Source organism: Vulpes vulpes, chromosome 15, assembly GCF_048418805.1.
Source record: "Vulpes vulpes isolate BD-2025 chromosome 15, VulVul3, whole genome shotgun sequence".
NCBI lineage: Eukaryota > Metazoa > Chordata > Mammalia > Carnivora > Canidae > Vulpes > Vulpes vulpes.
Window position 1 is genome coordinate 37,334,018 of NC_132794.1, and position 26,277 is coordinate 37,360,294.

At 32.9% G+C, this 26,277-nt stretch overlaps 1 protein-coding gene across 4 annotated transcripts in view; it reads left to right on the forward strand.

Annotated features, from left to right (window-relative positions):
• Window positions 1-26,277, forward strand: part of CADM2 (cell adhesion molecule 2) — a 1,056,396-nt gene that overhangs the window by 725,034 nt on the left and 305,085 nt on the right. For 2 of the 4 annotated variants that reach the window (XM_072738161.1, XM_072738159.1), the window contains exon 2: window positions 14,979-15,005. The exons of the other annotated variants lie outside the window; for them this stretch is intronic. In XM_072738161.1, coding sequence (XP_072594262.1) covers window positions 14,979-15,005 — 27 coding nt within the window. The remainder of the gene's footprint in view (window positions 1-14,978; window positions 15,006-26,277) is intronic. 4 annotated transcript variants of the gene reach the window in all.

Genomic DNA, 26,277 nt, shown 5'->3' on the forward strand with positions numbered 1-26,277 from the left:
AGAGGGAGAGACGCAGTGTGGGACTGAACCCTGGGACTCCAGGATCACACCCTGAACCTAAGGCAAATGCCTTAACCACTGAGCCACTTAGGTGTTCCTGTAAAAGTGGTTTAGATAATTGTCATATCCAATGCATCCTAGGGGGTATTCATTTATAAAATGTCACAGTTATAATTATGTATATACATATTTGAATGTATACTTATACAAGTACAGGTATATTTTATATGATTTACAGGTTTATTTATATACTTTATATGAATATATAATTACTATATGATTCTTTACCAGATATTTACCCCCAAGACAACAAAATGACAATTTAAAGACTTTGTGGAATTGCTAATTCTTGGTAGCTGTGATTTAGAATTAATGTGTCCAGTGAATTATCTTAGATTTTATACATTGCCTCCTTTAGAGTACCATTTTTCTCTTCTCCAGGAAAACTATGTCATTACATAGTTTTATTGTAAAATAATAATTGAAAAGTATAGTTGATGTAGTTATGGTATTTCCATGAAGGTGAAAGTCATTTTCCTTATTATATATCTGTATCACTGTTAATTAATATCTTTCTTACCTAATTATTTTACCTGAGGAATAACATCTAGGCTAAAGTTCATATACACAGAAAACAGGAAGCCACATTTTGAGATTATACAGATGAATTTAACATTATGTAGTTATATAAAAACACCATATTTTTATCTCTTGGAGATACCTAAACATCTGTACTTTCCCACGATTCTTCTAAAGCAAAAGTACAACTTCCTTTAGCTTACTTAGTATTTTTTAAAACAATTTATCAGTATGGTTTGCCTTTTAAAGAATAAGGTTTCCTTCATTCTTATTTTAAGTTTTCTAAGCTTCATGCACTTAAAAAGAATTAGAACTAAAATATCAGTAATCTAGATTTTCCTCTTTCTTGTCAATATTCCCCACTCATGTGACATATAGCATAAGAATCACCATAATCAGATAGAGTAGGAGAATGAGATTATAGTTATTTTCTGCTTTTAGAATTTCAGATATTTGAAGATGTGAGCAGAGGTTGGGTACTGATATCTGATGTCTACAAATTTCCTGTATACTACCTGGGGCGTCATACATTTTCTTCTACAAATATCTCAAATGTCTTTAGTACATAGAAAGATAGAAATACAAAGATAAAGTTAACTTTTACAGCCATAATGACAATTCAGGGTGAAAATACAATCTTTGCTGTTTTTCTTAATATTATTGAGGATGCAAATAAATAGACTTAGTATTTTCAGAAGAAGATTGAGTATATGGATTGGCCCAACAAACACACAGGCTGCATGTAAAGAAATAGAAAAATAAGGTTGAATGTGTGGAACAATTTAAATCATTAGAATTCTTGTGCAGTGTTCTACTACTGTTCTTTCTGGCCTTTGGATTCTAGCCTTTTGCCTCTCGCCATTATCAATTTTCATCTAAAACAATCTATCTAAAACAATCTTTCAATATGTGTTACCCAATGATATTTCTTTTAGTCAATGAGATCTAGAAAATAAGTTATAACACCCATTCATAAGCTTTAGTAAAAAATTTGGTCTCCACATGGTTGAAGCCTTTCAAAGAGTATTATAACATTGCCAAACATGTGATATTTTTAAACTCAATTTTGTCTTTTTTAGTTTATAATCTCCACCAATGACTCCAGTTCTCACTATCCAAGACCAAGAATTAAGTTGATGAGTGACAGCCACTTGTTCTGAACTAAATGGCAATCAATATTTTCACCTGTTCCTAAACATATTTTTTAGTTTAAATTTGAACCAAAGAAATTGTTTTTGACAATTTCTTTTGGCATTCAAGCAGGTTAAAATTCTCTCTCCTCTTCTGTAAATGTCAGTGAAAAATGTCAACTTTGAACCAATGACACTATATTACACTCTTTGTGTGTTTTGCTGCTTTACATACAAGGTTTTTCTTATAGTTTATTTCTCCCTAAGAGGCGGCACTTTGTTAATATGGCTGTGTACAATTTCCTGACAAGTGCTGAACCTACGCTAACAAAAAATGGTTCTTATTTATGATGTGTCAAATTACTGTTCTGAGAGTAGACCTTTTAGGTTGCATTCAGCCTTTAATTTTACTGAATTTAAATGGCATAAAATGCCTTTTAGTTGGGCCTTGGCTGGCATATTATATATCTCATTTCAATGAAAAACATTCACATGCAAATACGGTTTGTTTGGAGTGAGGACAAATGCGACTATCATGACTGATGAAGGCTTTTGATCACAGTTCTACCAACTGAAACCTTGAAAAAAGAAGAGGCTATTTGGACTGGCATCTGCAATCCCATGAATTATTTAGTTCACATTATTCATAAATCTCTTTGAAGAGGAGGTTTTATGAGGTTTTAAGGAGGAGTAGTCATAGCTGCATTGCCAGCTCCAGTGTATGCTGTAAGTGCCTGCCTGCCTAGGAACGTATCCTTTAAGGTGTTCCATAGCCTGTAAAGTGTGTCACCTGAGGATTCTAGCAAGTTAATCTCTAAGAAATGGAATCTGATGCCCACCTCTTCCTTGCTCCATCCACCACTGAGTCTAATTATTTTAGGAAAAATGGAGTAAGCATAAAAGCCGTTCACACAGATTGTGAGTAGAGGTGGATAGATTACACCAACAGAACAGGTATTATCTAACCCAGCTCCATAGCAGAGCAAGCTAAAAGCTCTCCTTCCTTCAACACCATGACCCCTCTGTCCTCCCTACCTGTGCAATGATGCAGCTGCCTGGAAGGACCACTTTCCTCTCTTGGTCCAGACTTCCAACCAACTTTGTTCAGCTGGTGAAATAATTTTTCTAAGGTGTAATCCCACTGCTAATGACAAAACCTAGTTTTACATTCAGTTTCTTTGGAATTACTTCTTTACATATTTGTTTCCTTTTCTAAAAGATCTTGTATGAATCACACTCTTTGTTCCAGAGCAACATCATCCCTGGAATTTATAGGGCATGTTTAATAGATGGCTGTTAGATTATCTTGACTTGAATTACCTTTCAAAGGTATGCCCTAAATGGAACAATGGATATGTCTTATATTGTTTCCAGTTTTTATTAAGGACTGTAACTTCAAAATCATTTCCCAATTTGATACCATGGGAAGTTTAATACTGGTTGCACTTTAGGAAAAATATCCTATTGGGGGTCTTCCATTGGCTTTCAGCTGGCACAGGGGAGTGACTCATGTTCAGAATGAGTTTCAGAGTATGAATCACAACACATAATTTCCACATTTAAATTTTTAAGTAGTGCTTTAGAGTTTCAAAATTAATGGACAGTTTCAGTTTATACTGCTGAATAGTTCTTTCCCTCTATTTACAGTGCACAGTATTTGATAGTCAATGCTGGGAAGGAAGTCAGATCAGATAACCTTTAATGGTACCTTCTAACTGTGAGATTCTCTGATTTTCTGAAATCATCCCAGGTGGGATTTTAGGCTTACCAGTAGATTCAAACAACCTGAATAAATTTACTTATAGTTTATTTAATGAGAACTGATTTTATTTTTTCTCTAAAATATATTTTCCTGTAAAATGTTAGGACTTCTCTACATGTTTATTAATATGTACATAGAAAATAGTTTGTGAAATTATGAAAAATAGCAGTACAACACAAACAATTTCTTTCTTGGTTAGTTGGATTATTGTTCCATAGATAAGAGGAACCAGTACCTAGGTAGTGAAAGTCAGAGTGTAGGACAGGAAAAGCCCCAGTGTTAGGAGTTGGAAGATTGGAACCTTCTCGATTCCTTTCTTGAGTAGCTGGGTTGTGCTGAGAAAATCTGTTCTATCCCTCAAGCCTTAATTTCCACATACAATTTGGAATTAACAGTGTCTGACCTCAGAGTTTCTTTGTGAAAACTGTACAGCAATAGGGAAACTTTAAAAAAGTATTTACTTACTTTTTTAACTCTGACATTCATTAATATCAACCTCATAAAATTGAGTAAAACATTGTCAGGGAAACGAACTTAAGAATTCAATTTCATTTAGTGAAGTTTTTGTTCTTGTAGGTTTCTTATCTTTTCAAATTTGCATCCTAAACCAGTTTGGTATGTTTGAATATATCTTTCATTCAATGTGATTACTTAAAAAGTCAGTACTGAAATTGTTTTTTTTTTTTTCATTGTGAATGTGGCTATCACAGACTTCAAAGTAGAATGTACCAGCTTTAAAAAACAGTAATAATAATGACATCTCTTTTAACAGATATTTTATTAAAATATGAGCTGTTCCATATTATGATTATTTTACAAGTTGATATTTAAAATTTAATTATTAGCAGTATTTGGCATATCAAATGAATATGTTTACCAGTTGAGATTATTTTACAAGCCAAAACCAGCAGCTAACTTACCTGAGGCACTGTACGAAGTAATCGTCCCGCCTGCACTCAGTAGCAATCTGACATTCTGACAAAATGAGAATTCAGAGGATATTTCTGTACGCTTGCATTCATCATAAAATATCCTGTCCCTTTCTTGAATGACAAAGCTTATTCTAAACGCATCATTTGGCTAAATCTTCAAACTGCCCGAACTAATGTAAAAATTAAAAAATAATACTGTTTTTTGTAAGTAGATCTTAATGTATATTTTATTACTTTGTAACTTTTTGCTAGTCTTTCTCCTAACATATTTGCACTATTCTAGATATGAAAGACAGTTCATGACATTCTAAGATATTTGTAACCTGATTGCTTCCACCTGTGAAATACAGCATGGCTTATTTAGTACATTGTAATTATGTATTTTGTAATTACAAGAGTTTTCATCTCGCTGCAACACTTTCTGGCATGTTGTCATCATATTTTCAGAACGAACATTCTTTGAAGTAGCTTAGTCCCAAGATATTCTTTTGGGCAGAATTAATGATAAACTTCTAAAGCAAGTTTCCACAAAGCTGGTGTGCAGAAGATGCTGCATGTACACCAAACAGACTTTCTGAAATTGAACCTAGATCAATGTCACCTATTGACATTTTACCAATTGAGACAGACTATATTGGGAAGTTCCTTTCTTCCAAGTATTGAAATAATGTGAGTGATAATACTCCATTCAGAGAATATTTAACTAAAAGTAGTCCAGCCTATTTTTTAATTACTATACATATTTATTGACTATATTTGATACAGAAATCTGGGTCATGTTGATTTTTTAATGTTGGTTTTTAAATTAATTTTATGTAATACTTCTAAAATTAATCAAAAATTCATCTTTAAAAATATCTAATTCCCCTCAGGTGAGCCAGATTATGATGTATTTAATTTACTTTTTTTGTGTGTGTGTCTTAAAAAATAGTGAGACCTTCATCATATCTCTGAGAAATGTCATCAATATTGTTCTTGTTTTGTAGGTTTCACATCAAGATGTAGTCGTAGTATATCCTCAATTGCTCAGCTTTGTTATCATGCTTTAAATAAAAGTTAATCAAATCTCCCAAACTACAATCTATACCCTAAAATTCATGTTATGATTAACATTACTACTTCAATCAAAGAAAAATAGTAATATTTTTTTGACCCAGAGAGCTACATAGCAGGTAACGAAAATTTTCTGGAAAATGAATTATATAAAAAAATCACCAACTATATGAATATAAAATAAAAATGTTAAATAGAAGGCAAAGGCAAAGAAGCAAGAAAAGAAGCTGCTAAGGTTCTCCATTAGACCCACTGCACTCACATATCAACAGCCTAGTATTTACTCACCTAACTACAACTGATTCAGTAATCTGATTTAATCTCCTGTCACTTATAAAGGCTGTAAGAAAAAAAAAATAGCATCTGTGAGTCAGAAAGTCTTGATTATATGACGTAACAGTGAAAACTGCTAGAGATTAAAGAATTTGAAAGTGACATTTCTAAATGATCACACTCCCTGCATTTGGTTTATGGAAGTGATGTACTATAAATAGGCACATAAAGAGGCCTTAAATTAGCATGCCTTAAATACTGAATGTATGTTAAGTGTGTGTATTCTGGGTCTGAGCTCTTTTCCTGAGGATACTTAATTTTAGGGAATCATGATCCTACCTGAAGTATACCTCAGGATTAGACAAGAGAGGAAACAGTAGCTGTGACAGTATTCTGGAAGTTACCTTTCGCCTTACAGGAACTCCTTATTGGGGTGACATGGGGCGATAACACCAAGTATTTCTTGATCATATGCTCGTGCATGGAGGGGCTTGACTTTTCCAGCTATGCTAAAATGATTATCTTTGGATCCCCTGGGAATTGAGCAAGTTACCTGAACTGTGCTGGAGCAGATTAGATAGATTCCTTTGAATTATTCCTAACCATATCTTCCATTTGCACAGCTTTTCCAGAATTAACCCATTATCTAGTGATTAAGACCTAGGGAACAATGAGTCTGAGTTCTTCATAACTCTTTGCTGGAATGCTATAGGCAAATCAGCACATGGTTCTGAATTGCACATCCCTCTCTATACATCTTCCAAACAATGTCTTATGAAAATATTTGACTATTTTTGTCAAATATCTTTTCTGTTTCTGTCCCTTGACCCATCTCTTGTCACTGCTCTCCTTGAGCTGAAACTATAAACCACTGAATCAGTATAAAGGCCCAGGTGGTACCGATCCTCTCTGCCTTCACATCCATGAAGACCAGTCATCCATTACAACAATTGCGAAACTGTTATAAGTCAATGAATGTGTTGACTAGACGATACTCTGTTTCTCTAATTGACAACCATTCTTAACATTAATCCAGAGTCCAGCAGTTATTCTTCCTAGATGGAAATAAAAGTATAATAATTGCCAGTGGTATAATAAGAAATGAATAAACTCTTATATGTGCATATGATCACACAAAAGTATCACATAATATTTTATTCTGGGTACATACACCTGCACTCATATACACACATATTGTCAATAGAGAATGGTTATGTCATATAATATTCCCATAGCACCTTCTGCCTTAGAATGTAAATGTAAATGTCATACTATTGATGGTTGTATATGACAATTAGAGAACATTAGTGGCTCAGAAAGGATTCAAACAAGCATCTATAGTTGTTTTACAATTTTACCATTATGGTTTATGAGCATAAAATAATCATTTACTTTGCATATGTTTAAATTAGTAAAATAGGATACATTTTAAGTTAAATTATTGAATAATAAATTCTAAGTAGAGTAGTAATTTAATAGGAAAAAAACCTGAAAATAAATTTATCCCTTAGAGTGAATCACTGAGGAGCTGGGGAATACTGTGAGACTAATCTCCAAGAACCTACTTTGTTCCAGTTGTAGATTTAGGTTATTATAAAATAGCTTCCTGGTTTGGTAACATAGACATAAAATATAACTTCAAAGGATAGCTATGTACTTTATTTATTGAGAACCTTTTATTCTGGTGGTGCCTCAAAGCTTTCATAATAATATATGACTGATACATCTAAGGGTTTGCATTTATTTTATAGTCTCTTCTAGAGGCATGAGTTTGAGTCTAATTTTTTACAAAGCCTTGAAAACTTATCCTTATTCCTATCACAGTGAAAGTCATAAGCCTACAGGGAAGTATGGAATATAGCATAAGAAAAAGAGATTTATAAATTAGTAGTGACTCATGAAGTTTAAAGAGATTTTTGAGAGCAAAAGAAATATAGAATAAGAGAGTGTAAATATTTTATAGGTAAACTATCATTGCTAGAGGCATGGAAACAGAGAGAAAAAATACAAAATAACAGTTATTTTGATGTGTATAATTAACTTAATATTTATAGACTGAGGAAACATGGAAAAGAAATAATTACATAGATTCCTTTATTCTCAAAATATGCATGGATAAAGTAGTTACAAGTTCAAAATAAGCCTCTGTAGAAGTGAAATGGATATTTCATAGAGGAAATTAATGTGTTCTACATGTTAAAGACTACATTTCATAAACCAAAATTATTTCAATGGAGCCTGTTAGCCTTACACATACCATAAATAATTTATTCACATGATAAACTGACCACATTTAATATAAAAAATAAATAGGCAATATTGTGCTGTTTTATATACACTATTATATTTAATCATATTATAAGAAAAGTGGAAAAAAAAGAAAAGTGGTATTGAGAAATGGTAATATTTAAAACAGAAATAAGCCCAGATATTTAACTATTTTAAAGATTTTTAAAGACTTTTTAATTACCAGAATTTTTTAAAAAATATTTGTTTATTTATTCAGAAAGAGAGAGAGGTAGAGACATAGGCAGAGGGAGAAGCAGGCTCCACGCAGGGAGCCTGACGTGGGACTCGATCCCGTATCTCCGGGATCACACCCCAGGCTGCAGGCGGCGCTAAACCGCTGCGCCACCGGGGCTGCCCTAATCATCAGAAATTTTAATCATGAACAAAAATAAAGAGAAAATATAATAAGGAAGATACATCCCAAGATTAATTTGAAAATAATCCAGGCAGATCATTTTTATAAATGTTTAATTTTATAAAAAGATAATGACTTAAAAACATGATCAAATAGTATAATCCCATCTCAATATTATGAATAATTTCTTAACATCATAAAATATCCAGTGCTTAGATCAGGATCCAAAGTAGTTTGTACATGGCAGTTATTTTGGTATGTCCCTGAGATTCCCTTTTCAATTTTTTTCTTCTTCTTTTTTTTTTTTTTTTTTTTTTTGCCATGGAATATATTTGCTAAAGGAGCCAAATGCCAAAATTGCTTGTATGTGGCTTCCCATATTCAAGATTTGACTAATTGCATCGATTTGATGGGTTTTTGTTTCGTTTTGTTTTTTTGTTTTGTTTTTGTCCCCTGTTTTTCTTGGACATTGGAAGTTCAGCGTAGAGGCATAATCCCATCCAAATTTGATTATTTTGACAACAAAACAAAACAAACAAACAAACAAAAAACCACCTTTCTTAAATGGCATTGTGTCCTTCCATGGGAAAGGTATATAACATTTGGTAATCTCCCTTTTAACAATGATAGCACAAATGGTGGTAGCTGCCTACATATAAGAACTTGTTAGGGACCATAGAATGGTGATTTTCAAATTCTATCACTTCCTCTTCATTCACTGTCTGGTTTATTTGTATGAAGGGAAATTTCCACCCATCAAATATTTGGTTACTTTGCAGTATAACTTCTTTAGCAGATATATCTTTCTCAAGCTTTTTTTTTTTTTTTTTAACTATTTCCTACTATAAAATTTGTGTGGTTGAGAAAGAAAGAAAAAACTTGTGAAGGAAATTAGATTCTGTCACACGTTTTCAAGTCTTCAAATTCTAATGAGCCTTAGAGGAAAATTCTAATGTTTAGACCATGTTAGTTGATAGCTAAGAAAGATGTTATTTAAAATAAATCTCAAGTGATTAGTGAAAGAACGTGTTTAGTTTTGTGTTGTATTTTGTATTGACTATCACTACTACATTGCTATACTGTATCTAATGACTGCATTTTGATGTAGCAGATTTTAACATATATGTGTTAATCCAGCCTGGCGTTTTTGTTGTAAATTTGTGAATAGTTTTGTGACCTAGGAAAAGTAATTTATCCTCTCTGGATCTCAGTTTTGTAATATTTTAGATCTCTTGGTTTTCACTGTATTTCTTCTGGAAAGCAGTGGCAGTGTGTTCTCTTTTATTTTTACAATTTGAACATATATATGAGTAACTTTTTAATGTTTAAAAAATTATATTGCATAGTATCAATCAGTGGCAATTAATTTTGTTTATTTTGTTTTGTTCCATTGCAGATAAATTTGGGGCAAGGGAAACATCTAATATATCTGAATATGAAGTCATAGATGTTAGTAACCTCTTTCTCCTTAGAAAGTCTAAACACTTTTTTAAGCTCATGGATTCCCTATTAAGAAACAATGATCCTTTATCTATAAATTTGCTTATGAAAGGAAGAATACCAAACACTAGGTTAAAATATAAAAATATTTCCAAAAAAACTCTACATAATCTTGAAATGAAAAGATCCACACTACTTTAGCATTAGCTCTCTGTGAATAAATACCAGTAATATCCTTGCTATCTATTTACTAAATGCTTTGTTGCTAATTTTTCAGCAAACATTTCTACATGTCACCACAAATTCAATATATTCAATACTATTTAGCATTATAGATAATAATAAAATATATCACCCTTTTGTTACGACAGTAAATCTTAAAATAAGAAGTAGGGATTAAAAGAATATGTGACTAGGTGATGTCAATTTTGAAGTAAGTAAAATTTATCTAATCTCCCCTGAGTAGGCCCTCATACCCTATTTATAGTTCTTGAACTTCATTTTAAGAAACACTGTCTTAGATTCACAAAATACTTTGCAAAATTATTAGGGATATCTTTCAGATAGAAAATAAAGTGATTCAGTGTAACTCAGTTATTACCATATCCAACTATTTGTATTCTTACTTTTTTATCATTTATATTGGAGGTTCTAGAGATGAATCTTATTAATATAATGCCTAATATTCACTAACTATTCAGCAATCATATATAAATAGCTGTGATAGTTCTAGTAACATTCCCACTTTTCTTCAAAAGCTATATACCCAAGTTTTCACATTATTAATATAATAGTAGTTACAAATTCAATATTTAACTAATCATCTCTGCAAAAATAGTATGAACAACTATAATGTTATACTTACAAATTGCTGCTTTTAGTATAAATGTGAGAAATGTTGATGTCATATCTAAAACTTCTCTCTGGTCAAAAGTACCTTCATTTTCTTTCTTTTTATTTTAACTATGAAAGTTAAAATTGCATTTTTAAGATAATTTACAGTCACTTTTGGGTGGTGTGCAATGTGCACTTTACAATTGACTTATAATTGGGCTATGCTGACAATGGAAAATCTTATAAGTATTGAACATGACATTTATGGCAGTGCTGCTGTCATCTTGGCTTCTTTTATTGAATATGCAGAGAATTATAATTGGGCTAACAAGCCTGGTAGCCTGGACTCTTTCCAATTATATTAACCAGCCTAGTCGAGTATTAGCTGCCTGAACACACAGAAACAGGCATATAGCTTTTGTTTTCCTTTCTATTCTATGTTGGTTTTTACCCAATATTTAGGAATACAATCATCTGCTCTCATGTAATGTTTGAGAACTCTCAATAATTTACCTCCACTAAGAAAAGTAAAGATTATCCTTTTCTATTTTTATTTATCTTTTTATTTAATTCAATACAAATCTTTGTGAATATTGGCTGTACCTGTTACATATTAAATTCCAATTATGGTCTCAAATATTTCTAAAGGTATTTGATAATTTTTCTTTCAATTCATGCTAAAGATTTTCGGTGATAAATTTGAATTTGAAGCAAAATTTCTCTTCATATGAACAAATAAACACTGGTGCATTGAAATATTTTCTTTGGAATTGAGGCAAATAACATTTTGCATATTCTAACAATGTGTTTCTGCTTTGTTCAGTCTTAAAAATAATACAAAAGAGGAAAATAATTCTTAGTGATTAGAATTTTGAAATTTACCAAACTTCTACAAGAAACTAAAAACTGAATTTTAATTAAGCAACGTATAGTAAGAAAAGTTAAATGCAGCAGTTTAAAAGAATCAAGGGAGTTTGTAATGTACCATTTATTTGAAACACTGGATTCTATTGTTTTCTTTACCTTTTTTCTCTTTTTCTGGTTTCTTCTTATTTTAGAGCATTCAGTAGACTTGTGCATTTCTTCTCCAAAGAATCCCAATTCTTCCATCTGCAATATTTAAAGTCTTCATCTTTGTCAGTTTTTTTTTTTTTTGCCTTTTCTGAATAGAATTATGAAAACAACCCACAGATCTCCCCTACAGAAACAAAACGCCACTATAATACATAAGGGACACGACATAGGGTGTGCGTTGCAGTATTGTTAGTAGCAGAAAAAATACTTTACAAAGCACCTGATTGTTTATCAATAGGGAAATAGTCTCACATTCATACTGCCTATGGGAAAATATGTAACTGTTAGTGAATAGAAGGCCATGCATCAACCTGGATATTCCAGGTGAAGGAAAACAGACTGCAAAGTAATGTGTATGATCCTGTTTGGGGAAACAACACGCACAGAATATGTATGTCATTGGCTTTTATAAGAATTGCAATATTTATTTTCCACCAATAAAAAACTGTTTAGAGATATCTAATTATGCCTTGCATCTACTAGTCTTCCTTTGAACAAGAAACTCTCCTGTATGACTCTTCTAATTTCCTCATTAAGTTTTACTTCTGCCCCAAATAGTGTTTGCCACTAGATAAAAATAGATCAAAATTTCTACCTCCTAAAGGGAATAATGCCATTCAAAGTAATGGAGTTTTCTAGTTTTATATCTATGTGGTCAACCAAATATCAAAGTGCTAAATTACAAGTATCAAATAGCCAAATTCTAACGAATCATGCGATTTTGATTTGGCTCTGTAGATTTGATATTTGCAGTTCAGTTGGCAACTCAGGGCCTTAAATTCCAACCTTAGATCACAGATTTTGAAATCAGACATAGCTAGGATCGAATCCCAAATTTGCTTCTTTCAGCTGTGTCATAGTCAGCAAGTAATTCGACTTTTCTAAGTCCCAGTTACTATATATGTGAGACAATGATAAAACTTACTTTTTTTTCTCCAAATTTTTATTTAAATTCTAGGTAATCAACACATAGTGCAATATTTGTTATTGCAAGAGTAGAAATCAGCGACTCATTACTAACATACAGGACCGAGTGTTCATCATAACAAGTGCCCTCCTTAATACCTATCGCCCATCTATTCCATCCCCCACCCACCTCCCTTCATTAACCCTCAGCTTGTTCTCTATCTTTAAGAATCTCATATGATTTTTTCCCTTTTTCTTTTCCCCCCTCCCATCTGTTCATCAGTTTCTTAAATTCCATGTATGATTGAATCATATGTTATTTGTCTTTCTCTGACTTATTTCACTTAGCATAGTACACTCCAGCTCCATCCACATCATTGGGAATGGCAAAATTTCATTCTTTTTGATGGCTGAGTAATATTCCATTGTATATATATACTACTTTTTTATCCATTCAGCAGTCAATGGACATTTGGGATTTTTCCATAGCTTAGCTGTTGTTTATAATGTTGCCAAAAAAAGTCATGGTGCATGTATGCCTACAAATCTGTATTTTTTTATCCTTTGGGTAAATAACTAGTAGCACAATTGCTAGATTATAGGGCAGTTCTATTTTTAACTTTTTAACTAACCTCCATACTGTTTCAGAGTGGTTGTACCAGTTTGCACTCCCACCAACAATGCAAGAGGATTCTCCTTTCTCTGCATCCTTACCAACACCTGTTGTTTTCTGGATTGTTAATATTAGCCATTCTGACAGGTGGTAGGTGTTAGGTGATATCTCATTGTAGTTTTGATTTATATTTCCCTGATGATGAGTGATGTTGAGCATCTTTTCATGTGTCTATTAGCCATCTTTATGTCCTCTTTGGTAAAAATGTCTATTCATGTTTTCTGCCCATTTGTTAATTGGATTATTTGTTTTTTGGATGTTGAGTTTGATACATTTTTTAATAGATTTTTAGATGCTAACCCTTTATCAGATGTGTCATTTGTAATCTTCTCCCATTCCAAAAGTTGTCTTTTAGTTTTGTTGATGATTTTCTTCATTCTGCAGAAGATTTTTATCCTAATGATGTCCAAATAGTTCGTTCAATTTTGCTTTTATTTCCCTTGTCTCCGGTGATATATCTACTAAGAAGTTGCTATGGCTGAGGTCAAAAAGGTTGCTGCCTGTATTCTCCTCCAGGGTTTTCATGGTTTCCTAACTCACATTTAGGTCTTTCATCCATTTTGAATTTATTTTTGTGTGTAATGTATGAAAGTGGTCTAGTTTCATTCTTCTGCATATTGCTGTCCAGTTTTGCCAACACCATTTGTTGAAGAGATTTTTTTCCATTGGGATTACTTCCTGCTTTGTCAAAGATTAGTTGACCATAGAGTAGTGGGTCCATTTCTGGGTTTTCTGTTTTGTTCTATTGATCAATGTGTTTTTGTGCCGGTATAATACTGTCTTGATGACTATAGCTTGTAATATGACTTGAAGTCTGGAATCATGATGCCCCAACTTTCCTTTTCTCTTTCAGGATTGCTTTGGCTTTTGGTCTTTTATTATTTTTTTTTTCCTTGTGGTTCCAGACAAATTTTAGGATTATTTTTTCTAGCTCTGTGAAAAATGCTGGTGGAATTTTGATACAGATTGCATTAAATGTGTACATGGATTTGGGTAGGAGAGACATTTGAACAATGTTTGTTCTTCCAATCCATGAGCATGGAATGATTTTCATTTCATTGTGTCGTTTTCAATGTCTTTCCTAAGTATTCTAGTTTTCAGAGTACATAACTTCTTAAAGTTGTCATTATTAAGTAGCAGATGTGTGGAAAATACTCAACCTCAGGTTCTGGCATTTAGTAAGCACTCAATAATTGTCAGGAAACTTCTGGGTTAGATATTAATTGTTAAGTAATATAAAACATATTTAAATTATATGCGAGTATTTCTTTAATTGAATTAACTAAAGTTAAGATGGACATAGAGAAAGAAAAGATTTACAATCCTTAAGTAATTTATGTAGTCCTTATGGTGTTTGGGATTTGCACTGTGTGTCTCCTATCTATTTTACTCTTTCTTATTCAAAGACTTTAATCATATACTAACAAAATATAACCAAATGTCATTTTCTTAATTATAGATTCTATTCATCTAAAGTATGTTGATTAAGTAATCAGAAATATTAACTTTTTAGACTTTAACTAATAGTAAAAGTTTTAGAACTTTTATTTTAATTTTATTCTAAAATCTTTTTAGACTTTAGCTAATAGTAATAACATATCTCTTTTTCCTACTAGACACTCTGTCTAATATCTAATGTTTATTTTCTTCTTCTTGTGCAATCTTTCCTTGGAACCAGCGGCTGCTTCAAAGAATAAAGTTAAAGGTGAGCTCCTATCCATTCTGCATGACTCATCATGATTCATTTTTCTACTCAAACATCTAAGCCATCTTAATTGATGGAGCCAATTCTGTTGTAATAATGCTAGTTCAGTGTGCTGATGTTAGTCGTAAATTCCTACAGATATATATTATTTCAAGTATTTGGTTTCTGGTATACATCTATATTTGCATGTTTGTAAGTTTGTTTTCTTGTTTTACTTCTCACTTTATTCCAAGTGGAATATGATGCTTTTGTGCACCAACATTGTGCACAGACATATGCCTGTGATCTTAGTTTCCTTGATAAGATTGTGAATTGGAAAAAAAAATAGCATAAAATAAAGATGATAGAAAGTCTTGAAAGTAAAGAAGCCTTCATAGAATTATGTGAAAAGAAAAAAAAATCCTCTAAAAATGAATATTATATACAATACATTTCTATTTGACTTTTCTTCCATTTCCTAGTTGCATACGTTTGTATTTGCTGGAATCCTGGGAATATAATTTCATAAGAGAGGATGTGCTTGTGTAATGCCAGAATATCTCCCTTAAAGGAAAAAAGACTTTTGGCTCAATATGTTGTAATGGCTTTGAAAAATATTCAAAATATATAGATACTTTGTCATAGGTTTATAGTTTATATGATGTGATTTTTATGCTCTCAAGAGCAATCTGCATATTTATTTTTTCTCCTTTTTGCATAGCAAATATATGTATTTTTTATCCTTCATTTATCTTTCAAATATTTTTCATTTATAGAGCAAAACTGCATTTACCTTATTGGACATATACCTATTATTTTTAATTTCCTCATCTACAAAATATAAACAATAAAGCCTTTAAAAGGTGGTTGTGAAGATTGAATCAGGTGAAGTATGTAAAACAGTTGGGAGACTTCCTGCTGCTACTCTCATTTTATTTTATTTTATTTTTAAAGATTCATTCATTCATTCATTCATTCATGAGAGACACAGAGGCAGAGACACAGGCAGAGGGAGGAGCAGGCTTCCTGCGAGGAGCCACATGTCTGGGACTTGATCCTGGGACTCCAGGGTCATGACCTGAGCCCAAGGCAGACGCTCAACCCCTGAGTCCCCCAGGCATCCTGCTACTCACCTGTTAAACTACGCTGGCTTCCCTTGCTGTTCACAAGCATACCTCCTCGTGGAGAGTTTTCGGACTCCGCAGTGTTTAGTACGCCCAGCCTACTATCACTGCATGTGCTCCCGAGGAACAAGTCGGGAGTTTTGTCTCCTTCACCATTTCGGATATTCAAATCTACCAAGAGGCTCCCCTTCTCTGTTATTCAGCTCCCTTGAGCCCTGCAGGAATGCAGGTTCTAGTATTTTTGTTGTTGCTGTTGTTTAATATTTTATTTATTTATTTATGAGAGACACAGAGAGAGAGAAAAAAAGAGAGAAAAAGAGAGACACACAGAGAGAGAGAGGCAGAGACACAGGCAGAGGGAGAAGCAGGCTCCAGGCAGGGAGCCCGACCTGGGACTCGATCCCGGGTCTCCAGGACCATGCCCTGGGCTGAAGGCAGCACTAAACCACTGCGCCACCCGGGCTGCCCAGGTTCTAGTTTTATGGCCAGTTTTAGCATTATGACAGATTCATCTCTGAAGTGTTAATAGCTCCCTATTTATAAATCTTAGCATAGAGTGCATCTACTATTTTCTCGCAATATGTTTTAACAGACCACTGAAAATCTAAAAGACAGGGTGGCAGAATTGCTGTTACCCTTCGTTTTTTTCCCCCCTTCACCCCTGTACCCTGTATGTTGGTCAAGTAAATGTCCTAATAGGAGTAGCCAATCCCTGCCACAGTCGTTTTCTGTCCGGTTGTGAACAAAAGAAAGACATTCACAGAGCACTTAAGAAATTTCTTGATAATGAATACACATTTATGAGTATATACAAGCATAACGTATATAACAAAAGCTCAAAAGTACAGCTTTAGGAGTGAAGAATCAAGAACAATGTATAGTAATGTGTGAATTGTAGTGTATAGAACTTGACTATAAGGGGAGTTAGGGGGATCCCTGAGTGGCTCAGTGGTTGAGTGTCTGCCTTCGGCCCAGGGCGTGATCCTGGAGTACCGGGATCGAGTCCCACATCGGGCTCCCTGCATGGAGTCTGCTTCTCCCTCTGCCTATGTCACTGCCTCTCTCTGTGTCTCTCATGAATAAATAAATAAAATCTTTAAAAAAAGGGGAGCTAGGGAAAGAAATACGTATTGAGGTTAAAATCTGCCTCAAAGAATGCTTTCCCTGGGAGTGGGGCTGCTTAATCTGATCTTGAAAGATGGATAGGGTATACGGAGAAAAGAGTAGTACATAGAAAAAAGAATTTGGAGACATATATAAACATATGAAAGCAGAAATGAATACAGTCCATTTCAGGATTGTGAGAGCTCCTTTTGAGTGAGAACCTATGTTTTTATGAGAGCAGAGGAAAATAAATTTGATGACATAACAGGCAATTGTGTGATCATAAGTCATTACTGTATTTGATTACATAAAACCTGTTCTAATATTCACATCTATGTTAAGTTGATAATCCTTAAAAACAATAGATGTTTCAATGTACAAATAAACAGATTACAAAGTATGAATTTACAGAAACCAACTTTTAATTGGAAGATCACAGCTATAAATTATATTACAAGTGTCTGTCAAATCATGTCAGGATTCAAGCTTGCTAGGATTTTGCAAGGCAAACATATTTCCTTGCCCGATTTAGCACTTCCTGTAAAGACATTCCTACTCTCCCACACTTATCCATTTTATTTGATCTCCTTTCCTCACTGTATACAAGACTGCAGGGGGCTTATGAACATAGTTTACCCTATGTCCCCCTCCTTTTTCTTCTGCACCTACACAGTGTTATTAGATACAAAAAAGAAGACCCCTTCTAAAATGAACTGTGCCTCAAGTAGAAATTAAAGTTTTATTTCTGATGATGGCTTGAGGCAGATGTATATTGTGTAAAGACAACAGAGAGAACTACTCAGTGCTTTTATTGCCCATACAGGAAAGGAAAAAATACGTGAGATAGAAGAAAATAAAATGAAAGGTAAAATAAGAGCAGATGGTTGTTTAAAAATAGTTCATTTCTCCTGACCTAAACAAAGCACATCCCAGGGAACCAAGCGGAGTTAGGAAAAAGATCACATCTCATTCACTTATCCTTATGGGATCATCTAAATTCAGAGAGCCTCGGTATACTGGAAAGAACAATGAATTTTTTTTTTTTTTTTTAAGGAGAAACCATAGGTAAATGAGATGTTAAATTCCTGGTAGCATATTAAAACAGACTCTTAAAACAGCAATTTATGGGTGTTTATTTAAACAGAGTTCATTAGGAGTCAGCAGTTATTAGTAATGGCATAGAAAATTACCCTAATTTTCTCCCACTCCTTTAAAAAATATTATTGGTTATTATACCAGTATCTGGGGGCAATAGTATAAACAACATATCTGATTATCGTCAAATCATGTAGCAACTAACCCTTTCCTTATCTGTGTAGAAACTGTCATTCTGAAGATCACTAATTCTTCTTTAGTGGTTAGATCCAATGGTAGCTTACTGATCTTCATATTATTCATTTTTTCTTGCGAAATATATATTAATTTTTTTGCTTTTCTATTCCCCTTAGTTTTAGTGGAGCCGCATAGACCTCATTTTCTTTTTAACTCCTCTTTGCCTTTCTTTCTTCTATCTTGTTCTGGAATAGAGGTTGCATTTAGACTCTATCTTTGATCCCCGAAAAGATCACTTCTTGCAGTACTGATCCAGCTGTCTATAGCCCCTGAGAGAGATGAACTTCACCTCCTACAAAATAAAGGAAGCAGCAATTTTCTAGATGGTTGCATAGTCAATATCCCTTAGCACTGTTGATTCTTTTAAGAGAAAAACAAATGATCCAATCAAATTGCTCTCCTGAAAAAAAAATTGGTAAAGAAGGAAGGAGAGGATAGGAAAACTGAAAGGGGCAAAAAAAAGGAAGAAAAATGAGAATCAGTTTTGTTATAGTTTGTGGCCATGAACTTTATGGGTAGACTGAATAAGAAGATGAATTAAGTCTGGGGGAAAAGAGAGAGAGAGAGAGAGAGAGAGAGAGAGAGAGAGAGAAACATGAATGTACCAAGACTAAGAGTGAAGAGTGCCCTCATGGTATCTATGTCCCTTGTTTTTATATAAGGCTTATATACCTTTTGGGCTTATGACACAGCTCTCTTTTAATTAAGCTTTCTAGATAGGCTTCTCTTGCTTGCAATCAAAAGAAAACAGATTAATATAATCACCTTCTTCTTCTAAAGTGTTCTTAGTTGTTTTTAGTTAACACTTTTTCTAAACTTGATTTATTAACCTTCTATCTGACGTTTCCATTACCCTACTGAATATTTCTACTTGAATATCAAAACTGAAACTCTTTTTTTTCCCCCCAAAATCTGAACCCTTGGGGTTTATACTATGTCCTCTCATAGACAACTATTTGCCTTATTTCCTAGAAGGTTTGAAACATGTGTAATTCTTCCAACCTAATGGCCCCCATGACCAATCAATTATCAAAAGTTCCTAATTTTATGGAGATAAAATTATTGTCCTAATTGTGTCCTAAATTTATTATGGGGATAGTAGCTTTTGTACATATCCTTATTCTTCAAATTACTCATTCTTCAGAGCTGTTCTGGAGTAGTTTCCAACTTGCTTACTTCAATTCTCAACATTGTACAATCCATCCTGTATTTATATATCACAATAAATTCATATGTCAGCAGTCTACAATCTAACATGCATTCATTTTATCCTACACTCATATTTCAGTACCATGCTTTGACGCTTAGAGACAGAAAACAGGTACCATGGAGTGTTCCTAAGATTTCTTTGCATGAAATTATTTTATTTCACTGTATTGTAAACTTACTAAATGTATCATGTGATCAATATTGTTCCGTAATATTACCCAATTTCTAAATAGTTTTAATCTGCTAAATATATTTTTGTCTTCAATCTGATTTTTAGGTTTTATTTTTTATTTTATATTCAGAATTTGGCAACTATAATGGGGATAACATTTTATGCCATTTCTCATGATTACCTTTAATCCTATAATCATTATTCAGTGTCCAAATAAAAATTAACATAATTATTTTGACTTTGCATAAGAATTAAAAGATAATGAAGGGCACTCAGCAATCCAAATTGAGAAATATATGTGGTCTAGAATCAGCATTTCAATTTACTGTATGTAAGTGCTAGTCATACATAATCTTATTAAATACATGATTTATTCAGGTGTAAACATAAAGTCTGCTGTTCAATCAAAATATAACATTTAATATCCCAGGTTTCCTATCATATTACACCTTTTGAGGGTGAATTGAAAGACGCTTAAGAGGTCGAAATTAAGACATTATTTCAAACTATAGACTGTCTTAAGTGAAGCACCTATATTTCAGTTTGTACTATATAATATACACTATATATTAAGAACTTCCTTTTTGTATTCAGGCATAGTTCCAATCCTGATTTTTCAACTTATCTGATTTGAGCACCTGGACAATTTTATTAACTTCACTCAACATTCAGTTGTTGTGAAAACTATATGGGATAATGTATAAAAAGAGATTAACCTGGGAAATGGAATATAATAAACAGTAAATTTTACCTTTCTTCATTGTTATCATCATTATTATTATTTAAATGATGTCTGTGGAAAAAGCAAATAAACATGTAGTCAGAGACAAATCCAAAAACTAAAACTTTTCTATGAGTATCTTCTGTATTTCATCTTCATGATAGCACTCATATGTTTATAGTCATTATCACATTAAAATAAACACACAGAATATAATATTAATGATCCATTTATGCATATGTATTTTTTCTTCATAGTTAAATGTTAAAATCCAAAATGTATAAATGACATCATTAAAGAAGTTCAACCTAGTAGTAAAATAAAGAGAAAAATTATGAAAACTATGTTTAGTGAGATTTATATAATACTTAAAATGTAAAAATTACTTGCTTTTATTATCAGTGAAGAAATTGAGGAATAAGATTATTTATAATTTCTTTTGAAACCATCACTCAACTCTTTTTGTTGAATCTATGTTTAGATTTTAAGTTTAAAAGTATAAGGAATTATTCAAACTCTTGCATAATAGCTACAAAATCTTTAAGAAAAGTAACTCTTCAAGAAACAATTATTGAAGCTTATGTTTCTTTATCCCACACAAGGGTGATCTAAGGAAATATGTTGGGAATGTTAGAAATACAGCAGTCCCCCCTCCTTATTCACAGCTTAGCATTCCATGGTTTCAGTTACCAGCAGTCAACCTAGTCTGGGAGCAGATGATCTTCCTTGTGAGTATTGTCCGAAGGTCAGTAGTAGCCTTATGCTACACCACGATGCCTACATCATTCACTTCATTCCATCTCATCATGTGGGAATATTATCATCTCACATCATCATAAGGAGAAGAGTGAGCAGAGCACAATAAGATACTATGAAAGAATAAGATACTATGAGAGACCACATTCACATAACTTTTATTGCAACATATTGTATTATAAATTTTATTATAAATATTGTTCTATTTTGTTATTTTTACTGCTTATCTCTGTGTCTAATTTATAAATTAAACTTTATGGGAATGGGAAAAAGGTATGGAAAAAGTCTTTTCACTAAGGAGTCCAAGTGGAAGGCTCTACCTTTTAGAAGTTTACTTTCTTAATCTACCTCCTACTTCATCTCACTTTTCTAGGAAAATTGCCAAAGATACTGATATATATGATAATGTAATGATGTTTTCAAAGATGCAATTTCTTGCTGCAGCCATTTTCTAATTTCTAAAAAAGTGGATAACAATTATAAAGCTAATATTTTCAGTGTATACTATGTGCCAGACAGTATACTAAATGTTGTGTATGTGTTTTCTTTTTTTTATAGACTGTAATTTTTTTTTTTAAGATCTATTTATTTATTTATCCAGAGAGTGAGAGACAGAGAGAGAGAGAGGCAGAGACACAGGCAGAGGAAGAAGCAGGCTCCATGCAGGAAGCCGGACATGGGACTCGATCCCAGGTTTCCAGGATCACACCCCGGGCTGCAGGCGTCGCTAAACCGCTGCACCACCGGGGCTGCCCTGTATATGTGTTTTCTAATTTAATCCTCACAAACTCTTTGAGATAAATGATGTTATTATATTGATATTTTTAAATGAGGAAAATGAAGCAAAGAGTTAAGAAATTTAAGTTCACAAAACCAGTTAAGCGGCAAGCCAACAATTTCAAATCATTGTTACTGACTCCTGAGTTCGTCTTTAGTCTGTTAAAGGTTTTAAAGATTTTAGAGTAAATTAATCAACATTAAGAATCACTTTAATCTTATTTATTCAAATATATTTATCTAGGTCTCATCCACCCAGGTAGGACTGAAACTAGGAATGGGAATAAAGTAGAATGATGATCAGTTGTTATCAGGTACAAATAAATTGGACCTACCTAGTGGGACCTACCTAGTGGCAAGGAAAACATTCTTCTAGTAGATTTCTTGTTTCTCATTCTTTTGAATTCTCCATCTTTGGGTCTTTCATTCATTCACCTTATGTTAACCTCACTTCTCACTTATTCTCTCTTGGGAAAATGAAGAGGTAATTAGTTTCTCAATAAGAGGAGAGGTGTTCTAAAAAAGCTTTTGGCATAACTAATGTGAAATGCTGAAATCAGAAGAGGGTAACAGGGTTAAAGAGTGTGTTCATGAAAATTTTATTGTAAGATTATTCAGTGAGTCAAAATGTAGATGACTTTACTTGTTTTTAAACTGCAGCTTCATTTAATGTGGTTTCTGTTTTTTATTTCTCACCACATAAGGGTTTTGAAAATTATTTGCTCTGTAGAGTATCTTCTTACTTACTCTTGGGCAACTGTCTCTCTTCATGTTGCATAGTATAAACTAGTATGGGTCAGGATGGAAAGACCCCTCTAGATAATCCATTCACAAATATAAAGAATATTATTTTTCACTTGATTTAATGAAGTTTCATTTCCCCCTGTCTCTCCTTTATTCTTGAAATGCAAATAAAGATTTGAGCTTTCCTGTGGACATGTGGGTGAACATAATTCATTTGCAGGGTACAACTTTGTATAGCAATTAGAAATTAGTTTGTGTTGCTATTTTAAGTTTATGTCCTCATTTCCATGATAAATAAATCATTGCAATATTTTTCATTCTATCTAAACACATCTCATCCAAAAGACAGTATCTTCTGAGACTCAATTCATTCAGTTGGTTCATGTCATTCTATTATGTTAATAAAATTGGTATTTGCTTATTCTACAGCTGCTGTGTGGAGTTTAGAAAGTCTGTAATTAAAATCCCAAGGTTTGTGGCTTCTTAAAGGTTTGCAGACAGAAAAAAAGTCTATTATAAGGAGAAATACAGTGATCAATATTTAACAGTTGGACATTTAGGGACAGCCTCAAGATAAGTGCTGTAAAGCCAACAGTTAAATTACATTAAAAATAAATTCTAATTTATATTTCAAATTAGATGGAGTGATGATTATGTGTTTTTAGTGGAAAAGAATCATTCGACTTGAAATCATAATATAAAACATTTATCACTAGCAAAGTGTTCTATTAATGGCTTAGGAGAAGGTTATCAGAGTTCCTGGGTTTTAATATTTGCTCTACTATTTATTTGTTTTCCACATAAAGGATAGAAATAGCAATACTACCTAATTCATGGAATTATAATGATATACAAATGATGATTTTATAATGATATATAAAAAGAATATATGAAAACACTTTTAAAATAGCTAATTGATATCCAGATGTAAATGGTTGTTAACTAAATACAGCATAATCACATAGTCAGGAAGTTGATATTCAGTAATAAATAAAATGTGGCCCTTGTTCTGAGCTCCATTGATTCATGTGCATGGAAAGACTGTAATAATGATATCCATTTTATGCCTTTTTCTTACTGAACATCCTTAGAAAAGAAGTGAACAAATATGTGTCTTAATTTAATAAATTTATTGGTTGTTTATACTGTGCCAAGATACAATAGGGGGAAAAATATTGCTTAGTTTGGACTTCAGGAGGCTTTCACTCATTCACTGATTCATTCATTCATTCATTCATTCATCCATTCAGTATTACCAGAAACAGCTACAAACAAATCAGTCAGGGCAAAAAAGTAAGTTATACACTATAGTGTATGCAATATTATAGGCACTATGAAGACAAAAATAAAGCAGAAGTGTAAGACAAGAATATGTGGACAGAGTAGAGAAGAGGGTAGGACAGGGAGATGAGACAAGCAGGCATTTGAAGAGAGAATTGATGCTGAGTGACCAACCTGAGGTTATCTGGAAGAGCAGAGGTCTTAAGGCAGTGAAGGACCTAGTTTATTCAAAAGACCTGGTGAAGTTAGACAAGCATGAGCTAGGAGAGTAAATATGAGAGAAGTCATAGAAAGAAAGAGGACCAAATCATGTAAGGATTTTTGTTTTGATCTAAGTTAGATGAAAGGCCACTGGAAGTTTGAGTAGAGGAAACATGCTCATTTATTTTTTATAAGATCAATTTGGATGTTCCTGTGAAACAGACCACAATAAAAGGTATTAGCACACTTTTCCAGGAAACCAGAGGACAGTTGATGGTGGCAGGGCTGGAGTCATAGCAATAGGGTGGCATGAAGTTATCATTTGAAGACATACATAGTAGAATTTGCTGAATGGAAGTGGAATGGATATAAAGGATGAAGTGTAGTATGATTTCAATGTTTTATTTGGTTATTTATGCTTTTGCCTGGAAAACTGGAAGGACATACTTACATTTATAAGATAGAGAAGTCTTGGGAGGAGCATGGTAAAATAAGGGAAACTCAGTCTTGAATACATGAAGTTGGAGATCCAAGTAACAAGGACAGGTAGAAATTGGTTATATGAATATGAAATTCAGGAAAAATATCTGCACTGTATTTTGAAAATCTAGAAATTGTTGTCTATGGATAGTATATAAAGCTATAAGATTGGATGGATTTACCTAAAAATATTTTATTTAGAAAGGAAAAGAAAAACCATAGGACTGAGTTCTTAAGTACTCAAAAATCAAGTACAAACAAGTGACGAGATAACACGCTAAGGAGTCACCAACTGAGTTAAATGTTTTGGTAGATGAGAACTGAGAATATACCATTGGATTTATCAATGTAGAATCACTAGGGACCTTGATAATTGCTAGTTAGTATAAAATACAGAGATGAATTAAATATTCACCTGAAGAAATGCAAATTTGCTACTATAAAACAATGGCATAATAGTATACTGATATATGATTATAGAGACATTTATGTTAGTAGAAGGCTCTAGGGAAAACTTGGAAAAAGTAATGTTCAGAAGAGAACTAAAGAACTAATCAGAACTAAGCAGGTGAAGAAGAGAGGAAAGAACTTTCCAAGTCAAAGGAATGACAGCAGGAGACTAAAAGCCAATATAGTGTCTGTGGAGGAAGAAATGGGAGCGAAGGTCAAAATAGCAGTAGATATCAAATCCAAAATATCTTTGTCAAGAGCAATGCCAAGAAGCTTACCTGCTACGTTTTTGTCTAGGAGTTTTATGGCCTCGGGTCTTATGTCCGAGTCTTCAATCCATTTCATGTTGACTGTTGTGTATAGTATACATTAGTGGTCCAGTTTCATTGTTTTGCAGATGGTTACCCAGTTTTACTAACACCATTTATTAAGAGACTATCCTTTCTCCATTGTATAGTCATGTCTCCTTCATGAAAAATTAATTGACCACATATGCATAGGTTTATTTTGGGGGCCTCTATTCTGCTCCATTGATGACTGCATCTGTTTTATAGCAATACCATACTTTTTTGATTACTATAGTTTTGTAACATAGTTTGGAATAAGGAAGCGTGATGTGTCCCGCTTTATTGTTCACTTGTAGGATTGTTTTGACTATTTGAAGTCTTCTTCTGTTGTTCTGTACCATTTTTAGGATTATTCATTTTGTTTCTGTGAAAAATGTCATTGGACTTTTTGGAGGAATTTCATTGAATCTATAGATTGCTTTGGGTGATGGGGACATTTTAACACTATTAATTCTTCCAATTCATGAACATGGAATATCTTGCCTTTTACTTATGTTGTCTTCAGTTTTTCTCATTAATGTCTTATATAGTTTTCAGTATTTAGATATTTTACCTCCTTTGTTAAATTTACTCCTAAGTATTTTATTATTTTTGA